This window comes from Apaloderma vittatum, unplaced genomic scaffold (assembly GCF_000703405.1).
Source record: "Apaloderma vittatum isolate BGI_N311 unplaced genomic scaffold, ASM70340v1 scaffold4234, whole genome shotgun sequence".
NCBI classification, from domain to species: domain Eukaryota; kingdom Metazoa; phylum Chordata; class Aves; order Trogoniformes; family Trogonidae; genus Apaloderma; species Apaloderma vittatum.
This window is the reverse complement of record NW_009711943.1, coordinates 1-10,354: the sequence shown is the minus strand read 5'-3', so window position 1 is coordinate 10,354 and position 10,354 is coordinate 1. Positions and strand designations below refer to the sequence as shown.

At 40.1% G+C, this 10,354-nt stretch overlaps 1 protein-coding gene across 1 annotated transcript; it reads right to left on the bottom strand.

The window, feature by feature from the left end:
* Positions 1-2,522: 2,522 nt before the first annotated feature.
* Positions 2,523-8,032, bottom strand: GPALPP1 (GPALPP motifs containing 1; the record flags this gene model as incomplete). Its single annotated transcript, XM_009867791.1, has 4 exons — positions 2,523-2,666; positions 3,066-3,230; positions 3,423-3,557; positions 7,924-8,032. Coding segments are annotated over 4 exons (553 nt in total), but the record flags the coding sequence as incomplete, so codon positions are not given.
* Between the last annotated feature and the right edge of the window lie 2,322 nt (positions 8,033-10,354).

Genomic DNA, 10,354 nt, shown 5'->3' with positions numbered 1-10,354 from the left:
CAGCCTGATCTAGTGGGAGATGTCCCTGCTCGCAGCAGAGGGGTTGGAACTACATGATCTTTAAAGGTTCCTTCCAACCCTGGCAATTCTATGATTCTATAATCATATCTACACTGAATAAAATACTACTAATTCACTAATGTTAAAAATAACCATAATATTGTGGAATGTCCACAGACAGTAGAGATAAATTATAAAAACAATGCAGAAGAACTATAACAGTTGCTCTGCCATTATCAGTAGAGGCAAGAGAAGACAATGTGTGAAGAGAAATACCTCAAAGTACAGGCGCAGTTTCTTGCACACTTTCCCTAGGCATCTGGTTTTGGTCACTGCTAGGGGCAGGAACATGGAACAAGGGACCCTCTTGATCTTACTTCCATGCACTATTGTGTTTTCAATGTGTGCTCTTAATTTTCTGGTATTTGAATTACCTGTTGCAAGCCCACAGGATGAAGTCACAAGTTTGAGCTAAAGCATGTGTTTCGCCAAGTCAAGGACTTACATTGCATTTATTAAAGAGCATGATCCAGCCCAAATACCCAATAAAACCTCTGCTGATTTCACACAGGAGCAGGATCAGTTCTCATGAGGCTATGCAGCCCCACCTTTACTCAGGTAGAAATGTGTTTATCAGTTTCTCAGACTCTCAAATCATTATAAACCAGCTAGAAACAAGTCCAAACCATGAGAAAGAGCAAAATAAGAGCACAGCTCCATTTTCTCATGTCTAGGAATAAGATATCTTTATTCCAGAGGTTTATTTTCCTTCACTCCCTGTGCAAATACTTAGTTCATCACACATACAAGTGATATTCATAAAACACATAAGAAAGGATTCTTATGGAAAAAAAGAAATGGACAATAGTTACTCATGGTGTAACTCTGTTGGTGTTGACAGAATTGCACCAGAGAAGGTATATGGGCACACTGAAAGAATTAACTGTAAAAAACTATTTTAAGAATTGAAGCTCCTGTTTTAGGAAAGTGTCCTTGATAAAGGTCAGTGGACAAAGAAATAGGAAAGAATAGAGGAAAAAAAATTTAAAAGAAAAAAAAAAATCACAATCAGAAAAGATCTAAAAAAAGCCCCAAAACCTCACCCACAAAAAAAGCCCAAAAACCATTGTTCTGGAACAACACACCTTTTCCAAATTTTTTTTTCTTTTGAGATAACCCCATTAACCGTAGAAACCGTAAAGGCTTGTGTATGTTTTTTTCTGACAATGGTACAGAGTAAAGCCCATCATTTTACAAGAAAATTCTTCTACCATATTCATACTGACGGTAGAAACAGACAATACAGAAGAAATTTAAGACAGTATGCTCTGGATTTGCAAGCCTCTGAGTCAAGAGGGACATGTGATTTAATGAACTACAGATAAATTATTAAAAGTGCCAGATAAACTTCAATCATGTAATATAAGCCAAGGCTGCGATGCTCACGTTAATTATACTCGCATGAGACCACGTTGCCTTTCACAAGGCTTCAGGCCATAAATCAGGTGAGAACTGGAACGAACAGCTGCGCGGACAGGGCTGGCAGGCTGAAAAGCCAGAGGGAATTTGACGTGGGATTCAGATTTCCAGTCATCGACACCTGCCGTGAAAACTATCTGCTTCTGCAGAGATTGAGAAGAACTTCATGTAATGCTGTTTTAATGAGTAGTTGATGTAATTTATTACATAGAGTAATTACTTAGTAACAGATCACGCATTGATCTTTTTAGCCCATCAAGCTTTTTTTGAGGTGAGGCATATTTTTCCCTAAAAGTTCATAGAATCATAGAACAATTCAGGTTGGAAAAGACCCTTGGGACCATCGAGTCCAACCATTGACCCTACACTACAAGGTCACCCCTAAACCATATCACCCAACACCCCATCTAAACAACACTTGAACACATCCAGGGATGGCGACTCAACCGCCTCCCTAGGCAGTCTATTCCAGTGTCTGACCACTCTTTCTGTGAAGAATTTCTTCCTAATGTCCAGCCTAAACTTGCCCTGTTGCAACTTGAAACCATTCCCCCTGGTTCTATCCCTAATTACCCGTGAGAAGAGACCAGCACCAACCTCTCTACAATGTCCTTTCAAGTAATTGCAGAGCATGATGAGATCCCCCCTCAGCTTCCTCTTCGTCAAACTGAACAGACCCAGCTCCCTCAACTTTTACCGCTGTTGTGTTCTTGGGATGCTGGCAATCAGAAGAGCAAGCTAATATTTGAATTGAGGTTGTCTATTCCAACAAATCGTGTCCTGACATTAGGATGATTTAAGGGAAATGCCACCCATATACACAATATATACAAATATATACGCAATATTGACAAACTCCAGCTCTGTCACATTGTTTTCAGCAGCAGCATGAGGACTCAAATCCTGCTTTTATTGAAATCAATGACAAATGTTCTAATGACTTAAACAGCAGGGGGGTTGGGCACTAAAAGGGAAATCTGTAGTGGCATCACCATGGAAACCAGCAGCACTAGGAATGAGAACCACAAGAAGAGAGTGAAGTATTAAAGGAAATGCAGGAAGGGGAAGTATTCTGATCTTACACTTACATTGTATGAAGTCACCTGCTCAACAAGTCTCTTATCTCTCCCAGATAACACGATTTCTTCATTATCCTTACTGGTCAACTTTTTTGCCTCTTCTCTTTCCTAATGAGTAGAAGCAAATCAGTGTATGAAGTAAAAAGCAAGGAAATCTATATTTACTTTAATTAAATCCAAAGGGTAGAAGCCATGTTAGAGGCCACCAGACATTTTTTGTTCAGCTTGATAAAAGAAGAAACTGGATAGATTCTAACTGGATATTCAATGAGTTGATCCAGAGTACCTCACTCTAGATCAGATGGGAGAGGGTACAAATGAATATCAATGTTACTCAAAAATTTTCTTGCCTTTGCCTTTAAGGATGAATTAATAAGTTTTGGTAAGAAAGGAAAAGTCTGGAACAAAAAAATAACTGAACAGCTCAGGATATCTTTGCTTAGTTTTCACAGAATGTCAACAAAATGCACGCTGCCTGCAGGCGTATATGGAGGAATAAATGCTCACCTTGGCTTTTCTCTCTCTGTCAGCTGGAGTATCTGTCCAAATAGATCTATCACCTGATTTGTCATCAGCTCTTCTCTTGAACGTTCTTGGGCCAAATCCAAAGCTTTTCAATTCAGGTGGAAGCTCTGTCATCCATGATTCCCTGGTAACTTGCTTGGGTTCATCCTTCACAAAACAAATGGGGGAAAAGTGAGGGAAAAAAAAGCATTATCAAAAATTGCTGTCTGTACCTCTTAGCTTCCTGCAGAAATAATGTATTTCTCTGTCTTAACAATTGGGTTCACACAGAAATAGGCAAAGAAAAAACACAAATGCACTCCAGCAGCAAAATATTAGAAATTAACAAATTCAACTTACGCTGTCTGCTGAAGTAAGTTTTTCCTTCATTCTCTGAGCTCTGCGTTCAAATTCTTTAGCCACATCAGACTCCACCGGTCCTTTTGCAGGCATCGGGCCTATAAGGTTGTCTTCTTCCTCACTACTATCTGTTACCTTCCAAAAAGAAAACATTTCTCCTCTCAGTTGTAGTGCTGAGATGATCAAGAAACAGTAGCTCCCTAGGATTAGAATGATTTTTTTCTAGAAGAGCATATAAACCTAACACAATGCATCTGCCAGTCAGACAACAAAAACCTGGATTAAAACTCCATCTTAGATCTGCTCTAGGCACTTCAACATGGATCCTGAGTCTCTACATTTCCAAAAAAACCACCAAAAAATCAGCAAAATCACTGGTAAACATGGTGGCAATATACAAACTCCTGGTACTTTACATTGCTCTGTATGCAGCCATTGTGGCTGTTGGTAAATTTGAAACACGCATCTTTGATACTTGAAGTTTTACTAGCAACATCTGGAGACATCTCTCTAATAAGGATTGCAATTTCCCACCACAAGAACTGGCTCAAGCTCAGGTTCTCTAGGGATGCTACAAAGATTAACACACAAGACAGGGCACAGGGGCACCTGCCAATCTAATCTTTCGGTTCTGTTGTTGGCTTCTTTTGGTGTCGCATTCTAAGCAATTATTTGGAGAATGGCTCAAAAACCACTAAGTTTGACAGGGTCTAGACGTTAAGAATCCTTTGCAGATGCCAAGGGCTGTACAGAAAGCTCACAGGTCCCTCCCGAAAGTTAAAACAGTACAGATGTGGATGGAGGCAGAACAAGGCAGGCCCTATGCCTGGAAGTGAAGCCAAGGTGCCCAATTATCTACAAAAGTGAAAAGATGTAGCTACAGTCTGAACGTGGGTCATAAAGCCACGGGAGCAGGATGATGACAAGGCTGTACAGTCAAGAAGCACTTACTTGAGAATGTAAGGTGGTGGCAAAGAAGTTTCTAATGGAGGATGAAGAAGATGTGTGGGATGGAATGGTTTGTTTTTGTTGTGCCAAACTTTGGTTACCAGGTGGACATCCCAGAACCAAGATCTGACACCACCAGAGAAGATAAGGGCTCAAGAGTGACGAACAGTGGGAAAGCAGTATCAGCAGCCTTCTATGTAAAATAAAGTGCCTGAGACAGAGGTGACCCAGGAGAAAGTACAGGAATGGAGCACCCAACCTCACTAGAAGAGTCACCTGGAGGGAACACAGGGAATGGAGGACAAGTGAAAGAAGGAGAGCAGAAAAGTTACCTTGCTACACTGAGCTCAAAATTAATACTTCAGTCTCTTCCTGGCTGGCATCCCACTGCTCTATCACAGAATCATTAGGGTTGGAAAAGACCTCTACGATCATCAAGTCCAACCGTCAACGCAACACTACCACTACTACTGAACCATGTCCCAAAGTGCCACATCTACGCGTTTTTTTAACACCTCCAGGGATGGTTGTGGGGCTCACGGCCTTGAAGTAAAGGCTGACAAGCAGCTGGCCAGTGATCTACGAGGACCGAAGGATGTGGAAAATCATCAAGGCCATGTTGATGTGGAAGGAGAAGTTCCGAAAATAACGCATAGCTCCTGATGTGCTGCCAAAAGGACCCTGAAGACTATATGGAACCTTGGGGACTGTTTGGGTGGCTTGTTATCGGGATAACAAGGATTAATGAAGGATGTTCTATGATTCTATGATGTGAAAGACAGCCAAAAGAGACGCTGGTTCCAGTAAATGCTTCTGTAAATAAGCAGATATATCAATAAGTTGTCAAAAGTACCGGATAATTACTGATAGCTTGCAGCTGCGAAATACTAAAGAAAAGTATAAAAGATAACATGTAACTCAAATAATTACTTCCCTGGGCAGCCTCTTCCAATACCTCACCACTCTTTCAGTAAAGAAATTTTTCCTCATATCAAATTAGATCTCCCCTGGCACAACTTGAGCCTATTTCCTTTCATCCTATCTCTTGTTCCATGGAAGAAGAGACCAACTCCCACCTTACTACAACCTCCTTTCATGTAGTTGTAGAGAGCAATGAGATCTTCTCTCAACCTCCTCTTCTCCAGACTAAATGAGCCCAGTTCCCTCGGCTGCTCCTTATAAGACTTGTTCTCCAGACCCTTCACCAGCTTCGTTGCCCTTCTCTGGACCCGCTCCAGCACCTCAATGGCATTCTTACAGCGCCGTATCCAAACTGAACACAGTGCTCAAGCTGTAGAGGGATCAGGGCTAAGGAAGACAGCAGGTGTGAAATAAGCCACTTGTCTCCTATGTGTGCCACTGACCACAGAAATCGGCGTGCTTTAATAACACTGCTGCGAGCCAGCCAAGCCAGCCAGCTCTGTTAGCAAAGGTACGGACAGCGGAGAAGGGGAGCTTCGGGTCACGTGGCTGCAGACCACAAGATCCAAGAGGCACAGCCAATTTAACTGCTGCAGGACTAGCTGCATGAAATGCACCTGAAACACTTGAGGAGGGTGAGAAACAGCCGGTCATTTATTAACACCATCAATGCAAGGTGGTAACACCAATTTCTCTCAACATTTTTCTCAAAAACATTTACAGAACTTTCACACAAGCTTTCAGTAATTATCTACCACTGTGATATTGCTTCAAGTTTTATTGAACAGGGTGACTGCATTCTCTATTTTTTTTGATGGAGTGAGTGGGGAAGACTAATAAATATCTTGAGAAACCAAGTTAGTAAAACACCTCCCTCTCACCGTGTACAAAAAAGTAAAAAATGCAGATATGAGTTTTATAATAAATTGTATTGTAAAGTAGCTGAGGATGAAAGACAAATTCCATGCTGAGTTCTAATTGAAGAAGCATGTCTCATTTCCTTTCTCATTAGTCTTAATTTCAATTCACTCCATTACCACCAGTCTCAAATGAGATGAAAGTAAACAAACATTAAAAAATACTGCCTTCAAGTTCGGAAGGGAAATCAATATACAGTGAAAAGTCAGCATGGAATAAAGTTGCCTCTAAAGATGTACTAGCATACAAAATAATTAAATAAATTACAACAAAAATAACAAAAAAATTACTCATCACATTTGAAGGTTAGAAAAAAGACAGTATTATTAGTAAGAGAAAAAAAATAAAAGAAGCTAGTTCTGTAATAGTTGTAACAAAGCTGAAGATCTGTTTAGAAAAAGAGACTTTTTTTGTTTGTAAAATACATAAGCAGACCAGTTTTGACATCCCTGCCTCAAGAGATTTGTCATTATGATAAACTGCTAAATCATTGTTTGGAGTTGTAAGACAGTGAGTATCTTAAAAAATGTCAGACAATCATTCTTCATAAAGGATTATGACAACACTCACTGTAGAAGGCTGGAGAAAGAAATACATCACAACTACTGATCAAAAAAAGTGAAGGTTCAGAGCAGCATTTGCCTCATTCCTTCCAAGCACATCCCATAGTCTCTAGGAATTAAATTTTAAAAATAGGTATTTTAGAATAACAATAACTGTTAATTCTCACAGGGAAATAATGATTACTTTACCATAGCATGAGAGAGATTCAATTGCCTAAACACTGGCATCAAGCACCATTTTTAATGTCCTACGCTCTCCTGCCTGCCTTACGAGGTGCTGCTTGAGAAGGAAACAAGGCTCTGCCAGCCCACTGTAGACCATTCAGGTCCCTCAGAACGGTACTAGAGTCCCGTGTTCAGGGAGTTGAATCTTCCCCATACTTCTAGCTGTATTTTATCACACATTCCCAGATGTTCTTTAGCAGTACATGCATTATTTTGCGGCCAGGGATTAGACTATAGGACTTCTACCCAGTTTTTACTTAACCCAATGAGAAGAGTCAAAAATCTCAAACCAAAAAATCGTGTCCGTGTCACTGTCCTGCTCCACCTTCCTCTTAGCTGCAGGTGTCATCCTGCTGTTGTTAAGTACGATTAGTGACACTGCAGAATCATTCTGGATCGCATTTATCTCTTGGATAAACTTAGTTAACACATCCACCAATATATTTTTAGGGAGGTGAAGTTATGTGAAATGTTCAATCCTTTTGCTCCCCCATCAGCAAAGGAAGTAAAGCTTAAACAACAGGTAAATACTTTCATTCTAGCACGCTGCATTACTTTTTAATGTCTTTAAAAATCAGAACTTTGCCAAGATGTTCACTTGTGAAGGATGCCACACCAAAAGAAGGAATAGAAAAACATCAGGAAGAATTACTGTGACTGCAGTTTAAGACGTCCAGATCTCTCGTGCTCAGAAAGTGCATTACCCATCTAACAGAAAAATCACAACAAACCAGACCAGTCTTTTTCTTTTTTAAGGCTTATTTATGCTTCAGTATTTGACCTGGGCAAAAATATGCCAGACGCTTTCTGGTCTAAAATTAAACTGTCCTGTTGAAACGTATGTCTAGTAGACTTTTTCAGGCTCGTACTTGTTTAAGCCTTTCAGATAGCTCATACTAAAACAAAAGGCTTCTGTTTTCACAAACCTGGGTATGGAATTCTGATGAAACAGACGGTGCTATGGAATATCTGCTGTTTCCAGCATCCTGTGAAGGTTTCCTAAAGCCAGGTGGTAATGCAGGACCTATAATGGGCCTTGAAGAAAAGAAATAAAGATAAAAACTAAAATCTTGGTTTTCCATCAAGGGGGGGGAAAAAAAAGGAAGTAACATAACCAACATGGACAGTACATTAAATGACAACCTTCCACTGTTTCCTGCAGGAAAAAAAATCTAATAGGTTACTATAAAAATAAAAATCAAACATTGATGAGAAGTGTGATTCTTCATACCCTCCATGCCAAATGTGCCCCTCTACACACACATTGAGTAAGAAGAGTTTCTCTCTTTTCCAGGAGGACCTGTGCAGACAGATGGGATGCAAGAAAATCAGGAAAGCTGCAGCATGCCATCAAGGAAATCCACTATTTTCCTCTCTTCACCAGATTCAAGAGCAATGAAAACTGAGAGGTCAAATGTACACTACTCTTCCTCTAGCAACAAAGCCCATTTTGTTCATTCTTGCCTTGCACCACAGTTTCACTGTCCTTCAGTAAAGACAATCAGTGAACTGCTCTGATGACGAAAAGTTTCATGATCCCAGGTAATTTCACTGACGTGTTTTTACATGGCAGCTCTGCAAGCGGTACTATTCAATTGTCTCCAGGAACACAGAAAGGTGAAAATCTCTTTTTAAAGGTGAAAATCTCTTTTTAAAGGTGAAAACAGTTCAAAGCATACTAGAAACTGTGCTTGCAGTACTGAAAAGTCTTTTGTATACAGAGTGCCTTTCCATAACTCACCATCATATTGTTTAAAGCTAATAAAAGCTAATTAAAACCCTCAACAGTTATCACCTGGAAAAATATCCAAGCGACAGTATCCTCACAATGTATCAGCGAAGACATCGTTTACTACAATCTTCAATTTCCGAGCTTTAGGGCAATCAAACATAACACAGCATGAATGGAATTATGGTAATTATGGTCTCCTGCTAAATCTTGCATAATCTAATCAGTATAGCCCTGCTGTAGCGACATAATTGTCAGGATCTGGAAGAGGGGAAATAAAAAGCAGAAGGTCCTGCCAGAAAGCAAATCACAGACAGAAGCAATAAATGTGAGCACTGGTGAGGTTTCAAGTCAAGACGTCTGGGTTAAAATTTAAGTTCCACGCCCACCTAGCTGCCGCAAAGAAGAAACAGCTTTTACTTTCCTGTTCCTTTCTGACTGCTTTCTTGTTAAAAGCATGTTTTAAATTCCCAATATAAAGAGACTGAATTTAAACCTATACAGACATGGCCAAAATAATCTTTTATTTTAGTATGCAAGTACTTTTATTTTGCATGAAGAGACAGCTAAAATAATCCTTAAAAAAAGCTTTCTACTAAAATACATAAGAATATCCAGGTTGTGGGCTGTATCTGTGCAAGTTGCAAAAAAGACCAGATCTCCTGCTTTTGTTACAGCTCAAAGGAATACAAAAATGGTTCCTATATTCATCCCTCCCACACTTTCCCTTTCTATGGGTTTTGGGTCTTTTTTCCCATATGAATAACCTTGTTGTTTGGGTCTTCCCTCAGCAGCACGTAGCTAACATGATTTGTGACAGTTTCCTGGATGTCCAGGCTCTCTGAATAGGTGAAGTGAATCTAAGTAAAACTCTGTCAAACACATTTTGCCGCTGTTGGCACCCTAGTACCAATCTATGCAAATATAAAAAATCACCTTGGACTTATGAATTAAGCTTTCATTTAAGGAATATTTGATTTCCTATATAATAAAGAAAGTTCTCCTGTTGTTGGAGTCTTTGCTAATACATGTTTCAAGATGTGTATTTCAGCATTCTTCTGATATACAACACAAAATTTTTTAAGGTAGCCTTTGCTCTTTACCTTGAAGTGTGAATACTTTGGGAATATTTATGAGCTTTGCACTTCCGCCTGACACTGACAAACAGCAATATTCTTTCCAGAGCTGAAGAAAATCTATTCATAAATTTTACGCCAGAACGATTCAAACCATTTTTAACAAGCTGCAAATTGCCACATGAGCTGCTCTTAATTGTGAATGTGTCACTTCAACAAGTCCAGAAAAGATGTAACAGAACAACAGCTAAAAAGAATGAGTATGGCCACACAGAGCTAATAAAAGGTACGTCCATACGTTGAACCGAACAGCCGGGACTTGTTTCAACTATTCATAGCTAGACCGTCAGCTCGCAACCTGCTCAGCGCTAAGGGCAACACAGCGGGGAGACGGTCGACAGACATTGTGTCTACTCACATGCCTCGGTGCGTCGGCGCCACGAGACTGGCAGGTGTACGGGGGCGGAAGACAGACAAGGCTCTTCCCACCCATCACACCTTTCCCACTTATTCAAGGAATGAGGCTGTGCTGCCATTCAAAGAGACCTAGAC